Below are 24,885 nucleotides of genomic sequence, written 5' to 3'. Positions count from 1 at the left end.
ACATTTCAGGCTTCAATTATAAAGATATAAAACAGTATTTTTTGTGAAGAATCAACAACAAGTGGGACACAATCATGAAGTGGAACAACATTTATTGGATATTTCAAACTTTTTTAACAAATCAAAAACTGAAAAATTGGGCGTGCAAAATTATTCAGCTCACGCTGTTTCCGCTGATACACCTCTGGAGCCACAGAGACACCAAACGGAAGCTTTAACCACCTCTTCCTGCCCCAGGGTGTCCAAAAGGTGGTCATGTAGCTGCTGGGCTCGTCGAGCTTGCACTGCAGGAAGGCATCTCTGGCATCCACGAGCGTGAAGACTCTGGCCGTTGGGAGCTTGTAAAGAACATCCTCCAACGTGGGCATAATGTAATGTGAACGTCGCAGAGCCCGGTTGAGGTGTTTAGGATCAATGCGTATCCGTAGCTTGTCTGGTTTCTTGACGATAACCATATTACTTATCCAGTCCGTAGGCTCGGTGACGGATATGATGTGGCCATCTGCTTCGTATTTGTCAAGCTGAGCCTTCGTAGCTGCTTTCATGGCCACTGGTACATTGCGGGGTGCACACTGGACAGGCTGGATTGCTGCGTCCAACTCAAAGTGGACTTCCCCGGGAACCGACTCGACCGGTGCGTTGAAGACATCATGGTACTTGCTTAGGAGTGTCTCCTTGCTCAGGGGCCCAGCCTGGACTTTGTCTATAATGTTAAGATCAGCTGGGATGGTGAAGTTAATAAGTCCAAGGAGCTCGCATGTAGAACCTGACAGTAATGGCTGTTGACTAGCCTCAACTATTTCAAACTCAAGGGTGTATTTCTGGCCACGTAAAACACACTCTGTCACAAACAGGCCTAAAGAGGTCATGAACTGGCCTGAATACAGTTTCAGCTTGGTGCTACTCTGTGTGAGTTTGTCTCTGGGCGTGAGCCTCCTTTTGTCTTTAAGGCTCATAACGTTGCATGTGGCCCCTGAATCTAGCTGGCATTGCTGTGGTTTATTATTAAGTAGCAGAGTGACAAACCACTTTTGTCCTTTTGCCCTCACTGCCCCTATGCACTCGCTAGCATATTCATCCTCTGTGCTGTCGTTCCCTTCATCTGTGTTTGTTTCCATGGAGTGCACTTTACCCTCCTTTCTCTTGCTTTTCATGCAGACCCTTGCGAAGTGATTAGCTGTACCACAGGATTTGCATATTTTTCCATAGGCTGGGCAGTGTTCTTTTCCTCGTCCATGAGAAATGCCACAATATCGGCATGTATTGGGGTTGTCTACTGCAGAGTTGGCTGTAGTATTAGCATTAGCTGTGGCAAAGGGGAATGTCTTTACTGGCTGCCTGACATTGTCCGTATGTTGCCTTTCTAGCTCTATGCACCTTATCCGTATATCAGTAAGCTCTGCTGCACGGCATGTCTCCACTGCCAAGGCCAGCGTCAGGTCACGTTCTCTCAGCAAACGTCTGCGGGTGCCCTCATCAGTTATGCTAAAGTCATGTACTGGTAACATGGACTGTCTCACATGCAACTGTCTGTATGTATTAGTTTCTCTCAATCACATACAAGCATTTCTTTGGAACAATGTTGTCGATTTTCAAAACAGAGTCCACAAGACACACAACTTTTGCAAAACAGTAAATGCATTTCGAAAATGTTTTTTAAACACAAAAACATTAATAAAAAATATATTGTACCGTCAAAATTACAAAAACATTAATCAAAATAACACAACTGTACGCAAAAATATGAACCCATCTGTACGTATCTCTGGAGTGCAAGAGCAGACAAAACAGAAAGTCTCTTTTGAAAATCCCAGTAGATCCATAAATGTTCTTTGCAGTCACTAAATCATGATGATCAACTACCGAAAGGTGCAGAATTATGGGCAATTACTCTCCTTTTATGCACATTGCACCAAACTATTTCATACACATCAGATTTGATTCCTGATAACAAATTAAATACAATTTGATCTAAAGATTTTTTAAAATGTTATAAACTAGCCGAGAGCCATTCTTAGATAGCCTGTGGTTAAGAATAATGCAGTGTGAAAAGGCCTTTTAACATGCATTGCTGGCTATCGTAGCGTCTATAATATTCTGTCTATAGCCAGAACATTTTCCTAAATATGCTAAGGTAATGTGGTGCTCGGTGGCTGCTTTCAGGACAACAACAAAAACGATTTTATGTAAAAAGCCTATTTTTGTGTGTTGTTGTTGTTGTTGTTGGCTCCAGACAATACTAGAGGAGTAGGGAAAAGTGATCGACTTTTTGCCTTTTCCGTGATCCACTAACATGTCTTCCACATCTCACGCAGGCGCGCTGGTTCTGACCCACGTGGCATGACGTCCTGCTTGCTGTGTTCATCAGCGAATAACAGTCTGTGAAGCCGTTTAATAGGGTTACTATTCAACAACAGAAGAGATATGTCTCAGTTACAAACCAGGTTCTTTACGGATAACAAAAAGTAAGTATTTATTGTTGAATTGTAAGGATGGCCACTAGCTACTTAGCTTGCTCGACGAGTTGAAGAGGAGATCTCTATGGGAGTGTTGGCCATGCTGTTGGTAACAGTAATCATATTGTGTCCTTAGCAGACGAGTTGAAGAGGAGATCTCTATGGGAGTGTTGGCCATGCTGTTTGGCTGTTGGTAACAGTAATCATATTGTGTCCTTAGCAGTAAGCTAACTAGTTAGCCAATTTGCTAGCGAGCAAGAAGGAGATCTCTATGGGAGTTATGCTGTTGGTAACAGTAATCATATTGTGTCCTTAGCAGACGAGTTGAAGAGGAGATCTCTATGAAGCTGTTGGTAACAGTAATCATCCTATGGGAGTTGAAGTTAGCCATGCTGTTGGTAACAGTAATCATATTGTGTCCTTAGCAGACGAGTTGAAGAGGAGATCTCTATGGGAGTGTTGGCCATGCTGTTGGTAACAGTAATCATATTGTTGTCCTTAGCAGACGAGTTGAAGAGGAGATCTCTATGGGATGGGAGTGTTAGCATATTGTGTCATGCTGTTGGTAACAGTAATCATATTGTGTCCTTAGCAGACGAGTTGAAGAGGAGATCTCTTGAGTATGCTGTTGGTAACAGTAATCATATTGTGTCCTTAGAGACGAGTTTAAGAGGAGATCTCTATGGGAGTGTTGGCCATGCTGTTGGTAACAGTAATCATATTGTGTCCTTAGTTGAACCTGACCAGGGCAGACGAGTTGCTTTGATAATGTTGATTTATTGAAAGTGTGAGTTAACCTGACCAGGGAAGATTGTAAATAGAAATCCTATGAGTTTTGTTTGCTAGCCTAGCTGAATACTACAAGTTTGAAGTTAGTTAGCCAACTATCTATTTGTCTGTAAGCAGTGACTTAGTCATGTTAAATTATTGCTGTAGCATAACCTATCGACGTTGTCCCTCAGATATTCAGTCGATGACGTCCCATTCTCCATCCCTGCTGCCTCAGAGGTACAGGAACTCAGCAACGTCATCAACAAGCTGCTCGAAGCAAAGAATGGTGAGAATAGATCGGTGCTTTTCCATTCGTTGGGGTTTAATGGCGGTTGGCATCTGATATAATGTTGCTTTACAGCCACCAACTGTAGCTACCTGTGTCTGTTTCAACCGGGCATTCTGAAGACCTTGATGACTACCTCCACGGTCACTACAAACTTCTGGCACTAACCGGATAACTGTCAACACCTATCAGGGAGAACCTCATGGCACAGCATCAGGGACCTAGACCACTATATCAGGGCCAGACTCCCTTCAGCCACTATATAGCACAGCATCAGGGCCAGACTATATTCCCTTCAGCCACTATATAGCACAGCATCAGGGCCAGACTGTCCTCCCACTCCAGCCATTACAGCCACTAGCACAGCATCAGGGCCAGACTATATTCCCTTCAGCCACTATATAGCACAGCATCAGGGCCAGACTCTATTCCCTCCAGCCACTACATAGCACAGCATCAGGGCCAGACTCTCCTCCCTCCAGCCAGTACATAGCACAGCATCAGGGCCAGACTCTATTCCCTCAGCCAGTACATAGCACAGCATCAGGGCCAGACTCTCCTCCCTCCAGCCAGTACATAGCACAGCATCAGGGCCAGACTCTCCTCCCTCCAGCCAGTACATAGCACAGCATCAGGGCCAGACTCTCCTCCCTCCAGCCAGTACATAGCACAGCATCAGGGCCAGACTCTCCTCCCTCCAGCCAGTACATAGCACAGCATCAGGGCCAGACTCTCCTCCCTCCAGCCAGTACATAGCACAGCATCAGGGCCAGACTCTCCTCCCTCCAGCCAGTACATAGCACAGCATCAGGGCCAGACTCTCCTCCCTCCAGCCAGTACATAGCACAGCATCAGGGCCAGACTCTCCTCCCTCCAGCCAGTACATAGCACAGCATCAGGGCCAGACTCTCCTCCCTCCAGCCAGTACATAGCACAGCATCAGGGCCAGACTCTCCTCCCTCCAGCCAGTACATAGACAGGGCCAGACTCTCCTCCCTCCAGCCAGTCCTCCCTCCAGCCAGTACATAGCACAGCATCAGGGCCAGACTCTCCTCCCTCCAGCCACCTTGATTTCTGGTTATTCATCAGGCTTCAACACAGCAGGAACCTTGCTAAAGTTGCTTAACCTCAACACTTAGAGGCACTGTTATAACCCCTTGAGAGGAGCTCTTTTCCGCAGACTAAAACTTCTCCTTCCCCCAGTTGAACAAAGCTGATCCCTCTGGGAGATGGGGTGAACATATATCAGAGGAGGTTGGTGGCACCTTAATTGGGGAGGATGGACTCGTGATAATGGCTGGAGTGTAATGGTATCAAACACATGGTTTCCATGTGATGCCATTCCATTTGCTCCGTTCCGGACATTATTATGAGCCGTCTTCCCTCAGCAGCCTCCACTGACATCAATCATAATGAATCCACTTCATGCTACCTGGACTGACTGCAGCTTTCCTAGCTTCCTCTCTACCCACCCTGATACCACAAACAGACCATAACAGCAGTCATCTGAGCCCCCAGGTCTATAGGAAGACGTGTGTCCACACTCAGGAGACCAATATTCCATGTCCACCTACTGCAGAGGTCCACTCCATGTCTTATATGGCCTTTTGTCACATTACACACATTGTTTATCCTTGTAACTATTATTCTCCAATTAAATTATTTCAGGACTGGTGCTGTCTTGGTTTGACCTAGATAACTGATGAATGTATTAGCATCATATTGGGTGTCTCATCTTTGTGTGTGCTTTGTTGTTGTAGGGTCTCACAGCCAGATTGAGTTTGACTTCCTGGTGCGAGGTCAGTTCCTGCGGACATCGTTGTCAAATCACATGGAGGCTGAAGGCATCTCAACGGTGAGTAGGACCTCTGGGGGAGGTAGTAGGACCTCTGGGGGAGGTAGTAGGACCTCTGGGGGAGGTAGGAGGGACGGGGACGGTGGGACCCCTGGGAGGTAGTAGGACCTCTGGGGGGGTAGTAGGACCTCTGGGGGGGTAGTAGGACCTCTGGACGGGGGTAGTAGGACCTGCCTCTGGGGGGTACATTTACATTACATTTAAGTCATTTAGCAGACGCTCTTATCCAGAGCGACTTACAAATTGGTGCATTCACCTTATGACATCCAGTGGAACAGTCACTTTACAATAGTGCATCTAAATCTTAAGGGGGGGGTGAGAGGGAATACTTATCCTATCCTAGGTATTCCTTAAAGAGGTGGGGTTTCAGGTGTCTCCGGAAGGTGGTGATTGACTCCGCTGTCCTGGCGTCGTGAGGGAGTTTGTTCCACCATTGGGGGGCTAGAGCAGCGAACAGTTTTGACTGGGCTGAGCGGGAGCTGTACTTCCTCAGTGGTAGGGAGGCGAGCAGGCCAGAGGTGGATGAACGCAGTGCCCTTGTTTGGGTGTAGGGCCTGATCAGAGCCTGGAGGTACTGAGGTGCCGTTCCCCTCACAGCTCCGTAGGCAAGCACCATGGTCTTGTAGCGGATGCGAGCTTCAACTGGAAGCCAGTGGAGAGAACGGAGGAGCGGGGTGACATGAGAGAACTTGGGAAGGTTGAACACCAGACGGGCTGCGGCGTTCTGGATGAGTTGAAGGGGTTTAATGGTACAGGCAGGGAGCCCAGCCAACAGCGAGTTGCAGTAATCCAGACGGGAGATGACAAGTGCCTGGATTAGGACCTGCGCCGCTTCCTGTGTGAGGCAGGGTCGTACTCTGAGGATGTTGTAGAGCATGAACCTACAGGAACGGGCCACCGCCTTGATGTTGGTTGAGAACGACAGGGTGTTGTCCAGGATCACACCAAGGTTCTTAGCGCTCTGGGAGGAGGACACAATGGAGTTGTCAACCGTGATGGCGAGATCATGGAACGGGCAGTCCTTCCCCGGGAGGAAGAGCAGCTCCGTCTTGCCGAGGTTCAGCTTGAGGTGGTGATCCGTCATCCACACTGATATGTCTGCCAGACATGCAGAGATGCGATTCGCCACCTGGTCATCAGAAGGGGGAAAGGAGAAGATTAGTTGTGTGTCGTCTGCATAGCAATGATAGGAGAGACCATGTGAGGATATGACAGAGCCAAGTGACTTGGTGTATAGCGAGAATAGGAGAGGGCCTAGAACAGAGCCCTGGGGGACACCAGTGGTGAGAGCGCGTGGTGAGGAGACATATTCTCGCCACGCCACCTGGTAGGAGCGACCTGTCAGGTAGGACGCAATCCAAGCGTGGGCCGCACCGGAGATGCCCAACTCGGAGAGGGTGGAGAGGAGGATCTGATGGTTCACAGTATCGAAGGCAGCCGATAGATCTAGAAGGATGAGAGCAGAGGAGAGAGAGTTAGCTTTAGCAGTGCGGAGCGCCTCCGTGATACAGAGGAGAGCAGTCTCAGTTGAATGACTAGTCTTGAAACCTGACTGATTTGGATCAAGAAGGTCATTCAGAGAGAGATAGCGGGAGAGCTGGCCAAGGACGGCACGTTCAAGAGTTTTGGAGAGAAAAGAAAGAAGGGATACTGGTCTGTAATTGTTGACATCGGAGGGATCGAGTGTAGGTTTTTTCAGAAGGGGTGCAACTCTCGCTCTCTTGAAGACTGAAGGGACGTAGCCAGCGGTCAGGGATGAGTTGATGAGCAAGGTGAGGTAAGGGAGAAGGTCTCCGGAAATGGTCTGGAGAAGAGGGTAGGGGATAGGGTCAAGCGGGCAGGTTGTTGGGCGGCCGGCCGTCACAAGACGTGAGATTTCATCTGGAGAGAGAGGGGAGAAAGAGGTCAGAGCACAGGGTAGGGCAGTGTGAGCAGAACCAGCGGTGTCGTTTGACTTAGCAAACGAGGATCGGATGTCGTCGACCTTCTTTTCAAAATGGTTGACGAAGTCGTCTGCAGAGAGGGAGGAGGGGGGGGGATTCAGGAGGGAGGAGAAGGTGGCAAAGAGCTTCCTAGGGTTAGAGGCAGATGCTTGGAATTTAGCGTGGTAGAAAGTGGCTTTAGCAGCAGAGACAGAGGAGGAAAATGTAGAGAGGAGGGAGTGAAAGGATGCCAGGTCCGCAGGGAGGCGAGTTTTCCTCCATTTCCGCTCGGCTGCCCGGAGCCCTGTTCTGTGAGCTCGCAATGAGTCATCGAGCCACGGAGCGGGAGGGGAGGACCGAGCCGGCCTGGAGGATAGGGGACATAGAGAGTCAAAGGATGCAGAGAGGGTGGAGAGGAGGGTTCAGGAGGCAGAATCAGGAGATAGGTTGGAGAAGGTTTGAGCGGGGGGAAGAGATGATAGGATGGAAGAGGAGAGAGTAGCGGGGGAGAGAGAGCGAAGGTTGGGACGGCGCGATACCATCCGAGTAGGGGCAGTGTGGGAGGTGTTGGATGAGAGCGAGAGGGAAAAGGATACACTGTAGTGGTCGGAGACTTGGAGGGGAGTTGCAATGAGGTTAGTGGAAGAACAGCATCTAGTAAAGATGAGGTCGAGCGTATTGCCTGCCTTGTGAGTAGGGGGGGAAGGTGAGAGGGTGAGGTCAAAAGAGGAGAGGAGTGGAAAGAAGGAGGCAGAGAGGAATGAGTCAAAGGTAGACGTGGGGAGGTTAAAGTCGCCCAGAACTGTGAGAGGTGAGCCGTCCTCAGGAAAGGAGCTTATCAAGGCATCAAGCTCATTGATGAACTCTCCGAGGGAACCTGGAGGGCGATAAATGATAAGGATGTTAAGCTTGAAAGGGCTGGTAACTGTGATAGCATGGAATTCAAAGGAGGCGATAGACAGATGGGTAAGGGGAGAAAGAGAGAATGACCACTTGGGAGAGATGAGGATCCCGGTGCCACCACCCCGATGACCAGAAGCTCTCGGGTGTGTGCGAACACGTGGGCGGACGGAGAGCAGTAGGAGTAGCAGTGTTGTCTGTGGTGATCCATGTTTCCGTTAGTGCCAAGAAGTCGAGGGACTGGAGGGAGGCATAGGCTGAGATGAACTCTGCCTTGTTGACCGCAGATCGGCAGTTCCAGAGGCTACCGGAGACCTGGAACTCCACGTGGGTCGTGCGCGCTGGGACCACCAGATTAGGGTGGCCGCGGCCACGCGGTGTGGAGCGTTTGTATGGTCTGTGCAGAGAGGAGAGAACAGGGATAAACAGACACATAGTTGACAGGCTACAGAAGAGGCTACGCTAATGCAAAGGAGATTGGAATGACAAGTGGACTACACGTCTCGAATGTTCAGAAAGTTAAGCTACGTAGCAAGAATCTTATTGACTAAAATTATTAAAAATGATACAGTACTGCTGAAGTAGGCTAGCTGGCAGTGGGTGCGTTGTTGACACTACACTAATCAAGTCGTTCCGTTGAGTGTAATAGTTTCTACAGTGCTGCTATTCGGGGCTAGCTGGCTAGCTAGTAGTGTTGTTTACGTTACGTTGCGTTAAAAGAACGACAATAGCTGGCTAGCTAACCTAGAAAATCGCTCTAGACTACACAATTATCTTTGATACAAAGACGGCTATGTAGCTAGCTATGTAGCTAGCTACGATCAAACAAATCAAACCGTTGTACTGTAATGAAATGAAATGAAAATGTGATACTATCTGTGAATGCGACCGGGTTGTTGAGTTCTATTCAGTAGGCGTTGGCTAGCGTTGGCTAGCTAGCAGAGTCTCCTACGTTAAGGACGACAAATAGCTGGCTAGCTAACCTCGGTAAATTAAGATAATCACTCTAAGACTACACACTCTAAACCTAAACAACACAATTATCTTGGATACGAAGATACGAAGACAGCAAAGACAGCTATGTAGCTAGCTAACACTACGCTGATCAAGTCGTTCAGTTGAGTGTAATAGTTTTTCCAGTGCAGCTAATCAGTGGACGTTAGCTAGCTGGCTAGTGAAGACTACGTTAGGACGGCGAAATACGATAATTACGCAATTATCTTTGATACAAAGACGGCTATGTAGCTAGCTGAGAAGAAATTGCTAAGATTAGACAAATCAAACCGTTGTGCTATAATGAAATATAATGAAATGTAATGAAAAAGTTATACTACCTGCGGGAGCGAAGTGGGATGCATCCTCAAGTGGGATGCATCCCACACTTGGATGAGGACCTGCCTCTGGGGGGGTAGTAGGACCTGCCTCTGGGGGGTAGTAGGACCTGCCTCTGGGGGGTAGTAGGACCTCTGTGGGGGGTAGTAGGACCTCTGTGGGGGTAGTAGGACCTCTGGGGGGTAGTAGGACCTCTGGGGGGGGTAGGGTTTACTCGTAGCACCCTCTGGACGGTAGTAGGACCCTGGACGGTAGTAGGACCTCTGGACGGTAGTAGGACCTCTGGACGGTAGTAGGACCTCTGGACGGTAGTAGGACCTCTGGACGGTAATAGCCCCCTCTGGACGGTAGTAGGACCTCTGGACGGTAGTAGGACCTCTGGACGGTAATAGCCCCCTCTGGACGGTAGTATGACCTCTGACGGTAGTATGACCTCTGGACGGTAGTATGACCTCTGGACGGTTGTAGACCTCTGGACGGTAGTAGGACCTCTGGACGGTAGTAGGACCTCTGGACGGTAGTAGGATCTCTGGACGGTAGTAGCCCCTCCGGACGGTAGTAGCCCCTGGACGGTAGTAGCCCTGGACGGTAGTAGCCCCTCTGGACGGTAGTAGGACCTCTGGACGGTAGTAGCCCCCTCTGGACGGTAGTAGCCCCTCTGGACGGTAGTAGGACCCCCTGGACGGTAGTAGCACCCCCTGGACGGTAGTAGCCCCTGGACGGTCTGGACGGTAGTAGCCCCCTCTGGACGGTAGTAGCCCCCTCTGGACGGTAGTAGCCCCCTCTGGACGGTAGTAGGACCCTCTGGACGGTAGTAGGACCCCTGGACGGTAGTAGGACCCCTGGACAGTAGGGTTTACGCGTAGCCTGCCTAGTATGCCAATGTGACTTGAAGCATGTTTTGTGTGTGTGTTACAGGAAGATGTGGTGGAGATCGAGTATGTGGAGAGGTTCACCGCTCCCCAACCAGAGGAGTGTATGATGCATGATGACTGGATCAGCTCAGTGGAGGCAGACTCTGAATGGTAAGAGGCATGACGTCTAACCCAGACTGAATGGTAAGAGGCATGACGTCTAACCCAGACTGAATGGTAAGAGGCATGACGTCTAACCCAGACTGAATGGTAAGAGGCATGACGTCTAACCCAGACTCTGAATGGTAAGAGGCATGACGTCTAACCCAGACTGAATGGTAAGAGGCAGACTCTAATGGACTAATGGTAAGGCATGACGTCTAACCCAGACTCTGAATGGTAAGAGGCATGACGTCTAACCCAGACTGAATGGTAAGAGGCATGACGTCTAACCCAGACTCTGAATGGTAAGAGGCATGACGTCTAACCCAGACTCTGAATGGTAAGAGGCATGACGTCTAACCCAGACTCTGAATGGTAAGAGGCATGACGTCTAACCCAGACTGAATGGTAAGAGGCATGACGTCTAACCCAGACTGAATGGTAAGAGGCATGACGTCTAACCCAGACTCTGAATGGTAAGAGGCATGACGTCTAACCCAGACTCTGAATGGTAAGAGGCATGACGTCTAACCCAGACTGAATGGTAAGAGGCATGACGTCTAACCCAGACTGAATGGTAAGAGGCATGACGTCTAACCCAGACTGAATGGTAAGAGGCATGACGTCTAACCCAGACTCTGAATGGTAAGAGGCATGACGTCTAACCCAGACTGAATGGTAAGAGGCATGACGTCTAACCCAGACTGAATGGTAAGAGGCATGACGTCTAACCCAGACTCTGAATGGTAAGAGGCATGACGTCTAACCCAGACTCTGAATGGTAAGAGGCATGACGTCTAACCCAGACTCTGAATGGTAAGAGGCATGACGTCTAACCCAGACTGAATGGTAAGAGGCATGACGTCTAACCCAGACTGAATGGTAAGAGGCATGACGTCTAACCCAGACTGAATGGTAAGAGGCATGACGTCTAACCCAGACTGAATGGTAAGAGGCATGACGTCTAACCCAGACTGAATGGTAAGAGGCATGACGTCTAACCCAGACTGAATGGTAAGAGGCATGACGTCTAACCCAGACTGAATGGTAAGAGGCATGACGTCTAACCCAGACTGAATGGTAAGAGGCATGACGTCTAACCCAGACTGAATGGTAAGAGGCATGACGTCTAACCCAGACTCTGAATGGTAAGAGGCATGACGTCTAACCCAGACTGAATGGTAAGAGGCATGACGTCTAACCCAGACTCTGAATGGTAAGAGGCATGACGTCTAACCCAGACTGAATGGTAAGAGGCATGACGTCTAACCCAGACTGAATGGTAAGAGGCATGACGTCTAACCCAGACTGAATGGTAAGAGGCATGACGTCTAACCCAGACTCTGAATGGTAAGAGGCATGACGTCTAACCCAGACTGAATGGTAAGAGGCATGACGTCTAACCCAGACTCTGAATGGTAAGAGGCATGACGTCTAACCCAGACTGAATGGTAAGAGGCATGACGTCTAACCCAGACTGAATGGTAAGAGGCATGACGTCTAACCCAGACTGAATGGTAAGAGGCATGACGTCTAACCCAGACTGAATGGTAAGAGGCATGACGTCTAACCCAGACTGAATGGTAAGAGGCATGACGTCTAACCCAGACTGAATGGTAAGAGGCATGACGTCTAACCCAGACTGAATGGTAAGAGGCATGACGTCTAACCCAGACTGAATGGTAAGAGGCATGACGTCTAACCCAGACTGAATGGTAAGAGGCATGACGTCTAACCCAGACTGAATGGTAAGAGGCATGACGTCTAACCCAGACTGAATGGTAAGAGGCATGACGTCTAACCCAGACTGAATGGTAAGAGGCATGACGTCTAACCCAGACTGAATGGTAAGAGGCATGACGTCTAACCCAGACTGAATGGTAAGAGGCATGACGTCTAACCCAGACTGAATGGTAAGAGGCATGACGTCTAACCCAGACTGAATGGTAAGAGGCATGACGTCTAACCCAGACTGAATGGTAAGAGGCATGACGTCTAACCCAGACTGAATGGTAAGAGGCATGACGTCTAACCCAGACTGAATGGTAAGAGGCATGACGTCTAACCCAGACTGAATGGTAAGAGGCATGACGTCTAACCCAGACTGAATGGTAAGAGGCATGACGTCTAACCCAGACTGAATGGTAAGAGGCATGACGTCTAACCCAGACTGAATGGTAAGAGGCATGACGTCTAACCCAGACTCTGAATGGTAAGAGGCATGACGTCTAACCCAGACTGAATGGTAAGAGGCATGACGTCTAACCCAGACTGAATGGTAAGAGGCATGACGTCTAACCCAGACTGAATGGTAAGAGGCATGACGTCTAACCCAGACTGAATGGTAAGAGGCATGACGTCTAACCCAGACTGAATGGTAAGAGGCATGACGTCTAACCCAGACTGAATGGTAAGAGGCATGACGTCTAACCCAGACTGAATGGTAAGAGGCATGACGTCTAACCCAGAGACCCTAACCCAGAGACCCTAACCCAGACTCTGAATGGTAGAGACCCTAACCCAGACTCTGAATGGTAGAGACCCTAACCCAGAGACCCTAACCCAGAGACCCTACCCCAGACTCTGAATGGCAGAGACCCTAACCCAGACTCTGAATGGCAGAGACCCTAACCCAGACTCTGAATGGCAGAGACCCTAACCCAGAGACCCTAACCCAGACTCTGAATGGCAGAGACCCTAACCCAGAGACCCTAACCCAGACTCTGAATGGCAGAGACCCTAACCCAGAGACCCTAACCCAGACTCTGAATGGTAGAGACCCTAACCCAGACTCTGAATGACAGAGACCCTAACCCAGAGACCCTAACCCAGACTCTGAATGGCAGAGACCCTAACCCAGACTCTGAATGGCAGAGACCCTAACCCAGAGACCCTAACCCAGACTCTGAATGGCAGAGACCCTAACCCAGACTCTGAATGGCAGAGACCCTAACCCAGAGACCCTAACCCAGAGACCCTAACCCAGACTCTGAATGACAGAGACCCTAACCCGGACTCTGAATGGCAGAGACCCTAACCCGGACTCTGAATGGCAGAGACCCTAACCCAGACTCTGAATGGCAGAGACCCTAACCCAGAGACCCTAACCCAGACTCTGAATGGCAGAGACCCTAACCCAGACTCTGAATGACAGAGACCCTAACCCAGACTCTGAATGACAGAGACCCTAACCCAGACTCTGAATGACAGAGACCCTAACCCAGAGACCCTAACCCAGACTCTGAATGACAGAGACCCTAACCCAGAGACCCTAACCCAGACTCTGAATGGCAGAGACCCTAACCCAGAGACCCTAACCCAGACTCTGAATGACAGAGACCCTAACCCAGAGACCCTAACCCAGACTGAATGGTAAGAGACCCTAACCCAGAGACCCTAACCCAGAGACCCTAACCCAGACTCTGAATGGCAGAGACCCTAACCCAGAGACCCTAACCCAGACTCTGAATGGCAGAGACCCTAACCCAGACTCTGAATGGCAGAGACCCTAACCCAGAGACCCTAACCCAGACTCTGAATGGCAGAGACCCTAACCCAGACTCTGAATGACAGAGACCTAACCCAGAGACCCTAACCCAGACTCTGAATGGCAGAGACCCTAACCCAGACTCTGAATGGTAGAGACCCTAACCCAGAGACCCTAACCCAGACTGAATGGTAGAGACCCTAACCCAGAGAATGGAACCCAGAGACCCTAACCCAGACTCTGAATGGCAGAGACCCTAACCCAGAGACCCTAACCCAGACTCTGAATGACAGAGACCCTAACCCAGACTCTGAATGACAGAGACCCTAACCCAGAGACCCTAACCCAGACTCTGAATGACAGAGACCCTAACCCAGACTCTGAATGACAGAGACCCTAACCCAGAGACCCTAACCCAGACTCTGAATGACAGAGACCCTAACCTAGACTCTGAATGACAGAGACCCTAACCCAGAGACCCTAACCCAGACTCTGAATGGCAGAGACCCTAACCCAGAGACCCTAACCCAGACTCTGAATGGCAGAGACCCTAACCCAGACTCTGAATGACAGAGACCCTAACCCAGACTCTGAATGACAGAGACCCTAACCCAGACTCTGAATGGCAGAGACCCTAACCCAGAGACCCTAACCCAGACTCTGAATGACAGAGACCCTAACCCAGAGACCCTAACCCAGAGACCCTAACCCAGACTCTGAATGACAGAGACCCTAACCCAGACTCTGAATGACAGAGACCCTAACCCAGAGACCCTAACCCAGACTCTGAATGGCAGAGACCCTAACCCAGAGACCCTAACCCAGACTCTGAATGGCAGAGACCCTAACCCAGAGACCCTAACCCAGACTCTGAATGACAGAGACCCTAACCCAGAGACCCTAACCCAGACTCTGAATGGCAGAGACCCTAACCCAGACTCTGAATGACAGAGACCCTAACCCAGACTCTGAATGGCAGAGGCCCTAACCCAGATACCCTGTTAATGATGTCTGCTCCAGGATCCTGACGGGTTCCTATGATAAGACGGCCAGGATCTGGTCTCTGGAGGGCAAGGCTGTGATGACGGTGGCCGGACACACGGACGTGGTGAAGGACGTGGCCTGGGTCAGGAGAGGTGAGGGGGAGGGTCTGGGTCACTTGGAGCTGAGTTGGAGTTTTTACAGTTGTTGTTTTTAAAACATGGGGGGCCAAATAAAATCACCCAGACTCTGGGCCAAATTCAGCCTGAGGGCCGCCTGTTGGGGAACGTTGGTCTTGATCGTCTCATCCTGACACCCCTATGTTTGTCTAGATGGCCTGACCTCCCTGCTGCTCACGGCCTCTCTGGACCAAACCATTCTGCTGTGGGAGTGGAACTCTGAGAGGAACAAGCTGAAAGCTAGACACTGTTGCCGTGGACACGCTGGGAGTGTTGACACTATCGCCACGGATCCCACACGCACCAAGGTGACAGGGGGTAGGAGGAGAAGGAGGGGGACATGGGGGGAGGAGACATGGGAGGAGAAGACATGGGGGGAGGAGACATGGGGGGAGGAGACATGGGGGGAGGAGACATGGGAGGAGAAGACATGGGAGGAGAAGACATGGGAGGAGAAGACATGGGAGGAGAAGACGGGGGGGATATGCAGCTGTCAACATCACTGCTCAGCAACTAATAGATGTATTTTTGTCTCCATTCCTCTCAGTTCTGCAGTGGTTCCTGGGACAAGATGCTGAAGATCTGGTCAGCAGGTACTATTGGACTCTGGGTTGTCTGGTACAGTCCTATTGGACTCTGGGTTGTCTGGTACAGTCCTACTGGACTCTGAGATGTCTGGTACAGTCCTACTGGACTCTGAGATGTCTGGTACAGTCCTATTGGACTCTGGGTTGTCTGGTACAGTCCTATTGGACTCTGGGTTGTCTGGTACAGTCCTATTGGACTCTGGGTTGTCTGGTACAGTCCTACTGGACTCTGAGATGGGTTCCTGGGGGACTGGTACAGTCCTATTGGACTCTGGGATGTCTGGTACAGTCCTATTGGACTCTGGGATGTCTGGTACAGTCCTATTGGACTCTGGGATGTCTGGTACAGTCCTATTGGACACTGGGTTGTCTGGTACAGTCCTATTGGACTCCGGGTTGTCTGGTACAGTCCTATTGGACTCTGGGATGTCTGGTAGGACTCTGGGTTGTCTGGTACAGTCCTATTGGACTCTGGGTTGTCTGGTACAGTCCTATTGGACTCTGGGATGTCTGGTACAGTCCTATTGGACTCTGGGTTGTCTGGTACAGATGTCTGGTACAGTCCTATTGGACACTGGGTTGTCTGGTACAGTCCTATTGGACTCTGGGTTGTCTGGTACAGTCCTATTGGACTCTGGGTTGTCTGGTACAGTCCTATTGGACTCTGGGTTGTCTGGTACAGTCCTATTGGACTCTGGGATGTCTGGTACAGTCCTATTGGACTCTGGGATGTCTGGTACAGTCCTATTGGACTCTGGGTTGTCTGGTACAGTCCTATTGGACTCTGGGATGTCTGGTACAGTCCTATTGGACTCTGGGTTGTCTGGTACAGTCCTATTGGACTCTGGGTTGTCTGGTACAGTCCTATTGGACTCTGGGTTGTCTGGTACAGTCCTAGGACTCTGGGTTGTCTGACAGTCCTATTGGACTCTGGGATGTCTGTCTGGGGTACAGTCCTATTGGACTCTGGGTTGTCTGGTACAGTCCTATTGGACACTGGGTTGTCTGGTACAGTCCTATTGGACTCTGGGTTGTCTGGTACAGTCCTATTGGACTGGGTTGTCTGGTACAGTCCTATTGGACTCTGGGTTGTCTGGTACAGTCCTATTGGACACTGGGTTGTCTGGTACAGTCCTATTGGACTCTGGGTTGTCTGGTACAGTCCTATTGGACACTGGGTTGTCTGGTACAGTCCTATTGGACACTGGGTTGTCTGGTACAGTCCTATTGGACTCTGGGTTGTCTGGGGACTCTGGGTTGTCTGGTACAGTCCTATTGGACTCTGGGTTGTCTGGTACAGTCCTATTGGACTCTGGGTTGTCTGGTACAGTCCTATTGGACTCTGGGTTGTCTGGTACAGTCCTATTGGACTCTGGGTTGTCTGGTACAGTCCTACTGGACTCTGGATGTCTGGTACAGTCCTATTGGACTCTGGGATGTCTGGTACAGTCCTATTGGACTCTGGGATGTCTGGTACAGTCCTATTGGACTCTGGGTTGTCTGGTACAGTCCTATTGGACTCTGGGTCTGGTACAGTGGTACAGTCCTATTGGACTCTGGGTTGTCTGGTACAGTCCTATTGGACTCTGGGTTGTCTGGTACAGTCTGGGATGTCTGGTACAGTCCTATTGGACTCTGGGTTGTCTGGACAGTCTGGGTGTCTGGTACAGTCCAGTGGACTCTGGGTTGTCTGGGTTGGTACAGTCCTGGGGATGTCTGGTACAGTCCTATTGGACAGTCTGGGTGTCTGGTACAGTCCTATTGGACACTGGGTTGTCTGGTACAGTCCTATTGGACTCTGGGTTGTCTGGTACAGTCCTATTGGACTCTGGGTTGTCTGGTACAGTCCTATTGGACTCTGGGTTGTCTGGTACAGTCCTATTGGACTCTGGGTTGTCTGGTACAGTCCTATTGGACACTCTGGGTTGTCTGGTACAGTCCTATTGGACTCTGGGTTGTCTGGTACAGTCCTACAGTCCTATTGGACACTGGGTTGTCTGGTACAGTCCTATTGGACTCTGGGTTGTCTGGTACAGTCCTATTGGACTCTGGGTTGTCTGGTACAGTCCTATTGGACTCTGGGTTGTCTGGTACAGTCCTATTGGACTCTGGGTTGTCTGGTACAGTCCTATTGGACACTGGGTTGTCTGGTACAGTCCTATTGGACACTGGGTTGTCTGGTACAGTCCTATTGGACTCTGGGTTGTCTGGTACAGTCCTATTGGACTCTGGGTTGTCTGGTACAGTCCTATTGGACTCTGGGTTGTCTGGTACAGTCCTATTGGACTCTGGGTTGTCTGGTACAGTCTCTGGGTTGTCTGGGATGATAATGGAGTTAGATTGGTTCACAGCTCCATGTATATATAGTATCCATGTTAACTATGTATCTCTCTCTCCCTGCTGACTGTTCTGTTGTCCTGCCAGTGGCCACAGAGGAGGAGGAGGAGGAGATAGTAGAGGAGCCTCCCAGCAGACCCAGAAAGAAACAGAAGACTGAACAGCTCGGACTGACCAGGGTGAGGAGAGCAGACTAACCCAGACTAACCCTATCAGACTGACCAGGGTGAGGAGAGCAGACTAACCCTCACTAACCCTATCAGACTGACCAGGGTGAGGAGAGCAGACTAACCCAGTCTAACCCTATCAGACTGACCAGGGTGAGGAGAACAGACTAACCCAGACTAACCCTATCAGACTGACCAGGGTGAGGAGAGCAGACGAACCCTGACTAACCCTATCAGACTGACCAGGGTGAGGAGAGCAGACTAACCCAGACTAACCCTATCAGACTGACCAGGGTGAGGAGAACAGACTAACCCAGACTAACCCTATCAGACTGACCAGGGTGAGGAGAGCAGACTAACCCTGACTAACCCTATCAGACTGACCAGGGTGAGGAGAGCAGACTAACCCTCACTAACCCTATCAGACTGACCAGGGTGAGGAGAGCAGACTAACCCTATCAGACTGACCAGGGTGAGGAGAGCAGACTAACCCTATCAGACTGACCAGGGTGAGGAGAACAGACTAACCCAGACTAACCCTATCAGACTGACCAGGGTGAGGAGAACAGACTAACCCTGACTAACCCAGACTGACCAGGGTGAGGAGAGCAGACTAACCCAGACTAACCCTATCAGACTGACCAGGGTGAGGAGAGCAGACTAACCCAGACTAACCCTATCAGACTGACCAGGGTGAGGAGAGCAGCCCCTCATGGTATTATCCAGGGTTAGGGGCTCCCAGGGCTCCAGTTGATCAGTAGTGTATCATAGTATTAATCATCTTAACCAAAGCCCCATATACTACCCACCATCATTTACAAAATAGCCTCTAACACTCAACAAATTGGATGCAGTCTATCACATTGCCATCCGTTTTGTCACCAAAGCCCCATATACTGCCCACCACTGCGACCTGTACGCTCTCTTTGGCTGGCCCTCACTTCATATTCGTCGCCAAACCCAATGGCTCCAGGTCATCTATAAGTCTCTGCTAGGTAAAGCCCCGCCTTATCTCAGCTCACTGGTCACCATAGCAGCACCCACCCATAGCACACGCTCCAGCAGGTATATCTCACTGGTCACCCCCAAAGCCAATTCCTCCTTTGGTCGTCTTTCCTTCCAGTTCTCTGCTGCCAATGACTGGAACTAACTGCAAAAATCACTGAAGCTGGAGACTCATATCTCCCTCACTAACATTAAGCACCAGCTGTCAGAGCAGCTCACAGATCACTGCACCTGTACATAGCCCATCTGTAAATAGCCCACCCAACTACCTCATCCCCATACTGTATGTATTTATCTGGCTCCTTTGCACCCCAGTGTCTCTACTAGCTCATTCATCTTCGGACATCAATCACTCCAGTGTTTAATTGCCATATTGTAATTACTTCACCACTATGGCCTATGTATTGCCTTACCTCTCTTATTTTACCTCATTTGCACACCCTGTATATAGATGTTTTCTACTGTATTATTGACTGTGTGTTTGTTTTACTCCATGTGTAACTCTGTTGTTTGTGTCGAACTGCATTGCTTTATCTTGGCCAGGTCGCAGTTGTAAATGAGAACTTGTTCTCAATTAGCCTACCTGGTTAAATAAAACGCATAAAATCTTCCTCTTCTAGACACCCCTCATGACATTGTCTGGTCACAACGAGGCGGTGTCGTCTGTCCTCTGGTTGGACAGTGAGGAGATCTGCAGTGCATCCTGGGACCACACCATCCGCCTCTGGGATGCCGAGACCGGAAGCGTGAAGACCACACTGGTGAGAGACTCACCCTAGACCACACTGGTGAGAGACTCACCCTAGACCACACTGGTGAGAGACTCACCCTAGACCACACTGGTGAGAGACTCACCCTAGACCACACTGGTGAGAGACTCACCCTAGACCACACTGGTGAGAGACTCACCCTAGACCACACTGGTGAGAGACTCACCCTAGACCACACTGGTGAGAGACTCACCCTAGACCACACTGGTGAGAGACTCACCCTAGACCACACTGGTGAGAGACTCACCCTAGACCACACTGGTGAGAGACTCACCCTAGACCACACTGGTGAGAGACTCACCCTAGACCACACTGGTGAGAGACTCACCCTAGACCACACTGGTGAGAGACTCACCCTAGACCACACTGGTGAGAGACTCACCCTAGACCACACTGGTGAGAGACTCACCCTAGACCACACTGGTGAGAGACTCACCCTAGACCACACTGGTGAGAGACTCACCCTAGACCACACTAGACCACACTGGTGAGAGACTCACCCTAGACCACACTGGTGAGAGACTCACCCTAGACCACACTGGTGAGAGACTCACCCTAGACCACACTGGTGAGAGACTCACCCTACCACACTGGTGAGACCACCACACTGGTGAGAGACTCACCCCAGACCACACTGGTGAGAGACTCACCCCAGACCACACTGGTGAGAGACTCACCCTAGACCACACTGGTGAGACTCACCCTAGACCACACTGGTGAGAGACTCACCCTAGACCACACTGGTGAGAGACTCACCTAGACCACACTGGTGAGAGACTCACCCTAGACCACACTGGTGAGAGACTCACCCTAGACCACACTGGTGAGAGACTCACCCTAGACCACACTGGTGAGAGACTCACCCTAGACCACACTGGTGAGAGACTCACCCTAGACCACACTGGTGAGAGACTCACCCTAGACCACACTGGTGAGAGACTCACCCCAGACCACACTGGTGAGAGACTCACCCTAGACCACACTGGTGAGAGACTCACCCTAGACCACACTGGTGAGAGACTCACCCTAGACCACACTGGTGAGAGACTCACCCCAGACCACACTGGTGAGAGACTCACCCCAGACCACACTGGTGAGAGACTCACCCCAGACCACACTGGTGAGAGACTCAACCCCAGACCACACTGGTGAGAGACTCTAACCCCAGACCACACTGGTGAGAGACTCTAACCCCAGACCACACTGGTGAGAGACTCTAACCCCAGACCACACTGGTGAGAGACTCTAACCCCAGACCACACTGGTGAGAGACTCTAACCCCAGACCACACTGGTGAGAGACTCTAACCCCAGACCACACTGGTGAGAGACTCTAACCCCAGACCACACTGGTGAGAGACTCTAACCCCAGACCACACTGGTGAGAGACTCTAACCCCAGACCACACTGGTGAGAGACTCTAACCCCAGACCACACTGGTGAGAGACTCTAACCCCAGACCACACTGGTGAGAGACTCTAACCCCAGACCACACTGGTGAGAGACTCACCCTAGACCACACTGGTGAGAGACTCACCCTAGACCACACTGGTGAGAGACTCACCCTAGACCACACTGGTGAGAGACTCACCCTAGACCACACTGGTGAGAGACTCACCCTAGACCACACTGGTGAGAGACTCACCCTAGACCACACTGGTGAGAGACTCTAACCCCAGACCACACTGGTGAGAGACTCTAACCCCAGACCACACTGGTGAGAGACTCTAACCCCAGACCACACTGGTGAGAGACTCTAACCCCAGACCACACTGGTGAGAGACTCTAACCCCAGACCACACTGGTGAGAGACTCTAACCCCAGACCACACTGGTGAGAGACTCTAACCCCAGACCACACTGGTGAGAGACTCTAACCCCAGACCACACTGGTGAGAGACTCTAACCCCAGACCACACTGGTGAGAGACTCTAACCCCAGACCACACTGGTGAGAGACTCTAACCCCAGACCACACTGGTGAGAGACTCTAACCCCAGACCACACTGGTGAGAGACTCTAACCCCAGACCACACTGGTGAGAGACTCTAACCCCAGACCACACTGGTGAGAGACTCTAACCCCAGACCACACTGGTGAGAGACTCTAACCCCAGACCACACTGGTGAGAGACTCTAACCCCAGACCACACTGGTGAGAGACTCTAACCCCAGACCACACTGGTGAGAGACTCTAACCCCAGACCACACTGGTGAGAGACTCTAACCCCAGACCACACTGGTGAGAGACTCTAACCCCAGACCACACTGGTGAGAGACTCTAACCCCAGACCACACTGGTGAGAGACTCAACCCCAGACCACACTGGTGAGAGACCACCCCAGACCACACTGGTGAGAGACTCTAACCCCAGACCACACTGGTGAGAGACTCTAACCCCAGACCACACTGGTGAGAGACTCTAACCCCAGACCACACTGGTGAGAGACTCTAACCCCAGACCACACTGGTGAGAGACTCTAACCCCAGACCACACTGGTGAGAGACTCACCCCAGACCACACTGGTGAGACTCACACCACACTGGTGAGAGACTCTAGACCACACAGACCACACTGGTGAGAGACTCTAAGACCCCCCTGGTGAGAGACCACACTGGTGAGAGACTCTAACCCCAGACCACACTGGTGAGAGACTCTAACCCCAGACCACACTGGTGAGAGACTCTAACCCCAGACCACACTGGTGAGAGACTCTAACCCCAGACCACACTGGTGAGAGACTCTAACCCCAGACCACACTGGTGAGAGACTCTAACCCCAGACCACACTGGTGAGAGACTCTAACCCCAGACCACACTGGTGAGAGACTCTAACCCCAGACCACACTGGTGAGAGACTCTAACCCCAGACCACACTGGTGAGAGACTCTAACCCCAGACCACACTGGTGAGAGACTCTAACCCCAGACCACACTGGTGAGAGACTCTAACCCCAGACCACACTGGTGAGAGACTCTAACCCCAGACCACACTGGTGAGAGACTCTAACCCCAGACCACACTGGTGAGAGACTCTAACCCCAGACCACACTGGTGAGAGACTCACCCCAGACCACACTGGTGAGAGACTCACCCTAGACCACACTGGTGAGAGACTCACCCTAGACCACACTGGTGAGAGACTCACCCTAGACCACACTGGTGAGAGACTCACCCTAGACCACACTGGTGAGAGACTCTCCCTAGACCACACTGGTGAGAGACTCTAACCCCAGACCACACTGGTGAGAGACTCTAACCCCAGACCACACTGGTGAGAGACTCTAACCCCAGACCACACTGGTGAGAGACTCTAACCCCAGACCACACTGGTGAGAGACTCTAACCCCAGACCACACTGGTGAGAGACTCTAACCCCAGACCACACTGGTGAGAGACTCTAACCCCAGACCACACTGGTGAGAGACTCTAACCCCAGACCACACTGGTGAGAGACTCTAACCCCAGACCACACTGGTGAGAGACTCTAACCCCAGACCACACTGGTGAGAGACTCTAACCCCAGACCACACTGGTGAGAGACTCTAACCCCAGACCACACTGGTGAGAGACTCTAACCCCAGACCACACTGGTGAGAGACTCTAACCCCAGACCACACTGGTGAGAGACTCTAACCCCAGACCACACTGGTGAGAGACTCTAACCCCAGACCACACTGGTGAGAGACTCTAACCACACTGGTGAGACCACACTGGTGAGAGACTCTAGACCACACTGGTGAGAGACTCAGACCACACTGGTGAGAGACTCTAACCCCAGACCACACTGGTGAGAGACTCACCCTAGACCACACTGGTGAGAGACTCACCCCAGACCACACTAGACCCCCACACTGGTGAGACTCACCCTAGACCACACTGGTGAGAGACTCACACTGGGTGAGAGACTCTAAGACCACACTGGTGAGAGACTCAGACCACACTGGTGAGAGACTCTAACCCCAGACCACACTGGTGAGAGACTCTAACCCCAGACCACACTGGTGAGAGACTCTAACCCCAGACCACACTGGTGAGAGACTCTAACCCCAGACCACACTGGTGAGAGACTCTAACCCCAGACCACACTGGTGAGAGACTCACCCTAGACCACACTGGTGAGAGACTCACCCTAGACCACACTGGTGAGAGACTCACCCTAGACCACACTGGTGGGAGACTCACCCTAGACCACACTGGTGAGAGACTCACCCTAGACCACACTGGTGAGAGACTCACCCTAGACCACACTGGTGAGACTCTACCCCAGACCACACTGGTGAGAGACTCTGAGAGACTCTAACCCCAGACCACACTGGTGACCACACTGGTGAGAGACTCTAACCCCAGACCACACTGGTGAGAGACTCTAACCCCAGACCACACTGGTGAGAGACTCTAACCCCAGACCACACTGGTGACCACACTGAGACTCTAACCCCAGACCACACTGGTGAGAGACTCTAACCCCAGACCACACTGGTGAGAGACTCTAACCCCAGACCACACTGGTGAGAGACTCTAACCCCAGACCACACTGGTGAGAGACTCTAACCCCAGACCACACTGGTGAGAGACTCTAACCCCAGACCACACTGGTGAGAGACTCTAACCCCAGACCACACTGGTGAGAGACTCTAACCCCAGACCACACTGGTGAGAGACTCTCCCCAGACCCACAGACCACAGACCACACTGGTGAGAGACTCTAACCCCAGACCACACTGGTGAGAGACTGGTGAGAGACTCTAACCCCAGACCACACTGGTGAGAGACTCTAACCCCAGACCACACTGGTGAGAGACTCTAACCCCAGACCACACTGGTGAGAGACTCTAA

General features: G+C 51.1%; 1 protein-coding gene across 1 annotated transcript in view; it reads left to right on the top strand.

The window, feature by feature from the left end:
• Positions 1–2,309: 2,309 nt before the first annotated feature.
• Positions 2,310–24,885, top strand: part of LOC124021023 (ribosome biogenesis protein wdr12) — a 30,421-nt gene continuing 7,845 nt past the window's right edge. Inside the window, exons 1-9 of the mRNA XM_046336336.1 lie at positions 2,310–2,465; positions 3,419–3,513; positions 5,274–5,368; positions 10,441–10,547; positions 15,046–15,161; positions 15,339–15,493; positions 15,733–15,778; positions 18,197–18,288; positions 19,902–20,042. Coding sequence (XP_046192292.1) covers positions 2,425–2,465; positions 3,419–3,513; positions 5,274–5,368; positions 10,441–10,547; positions 15,046–15,161; positions 15,339–15,493; positions 15,733–15,778; positions 18,197–18,288; positions 19,902–20,042 — 888 coding nt within the window. The 5' untranslated portion in view covers positions 2,310–2,424. The remainder of the gene's footprint in view (positions 2,466–3,418; positions 3,514–5,273; positions 5,369–10,440; positions 10,548–15,045; positions 15,162–15,338; positions 15,494–15,732; positions 15,779–18,196; positions 18,289–19,901; positions 20,043–24,885) is intronic.

The sequence above is a fragment of the Oncorhynchus gorbuscha genome, unplaced genomic scaffold (genome assembly GCF_021184085.1).
Source record: "Oncorhynchus gorbuscha isolate QuinsamMale2020 ecotype Even-year unplaced genomic scaffold, OgorEven_v1.0 Un_scaffold_1024, whole genome shotgun sequence".
NCBI lineage: Eukaryota > Metazoa > Chordata > Actinopteri > Salmoniformes > Salmonidae > Oncorhynchus > Oncorhynchus gorbuscha.
Note: the sequence above shows the minus strand (reverse complement) of the source record. Positions and strands in the feature narration are given on the sequence as shown.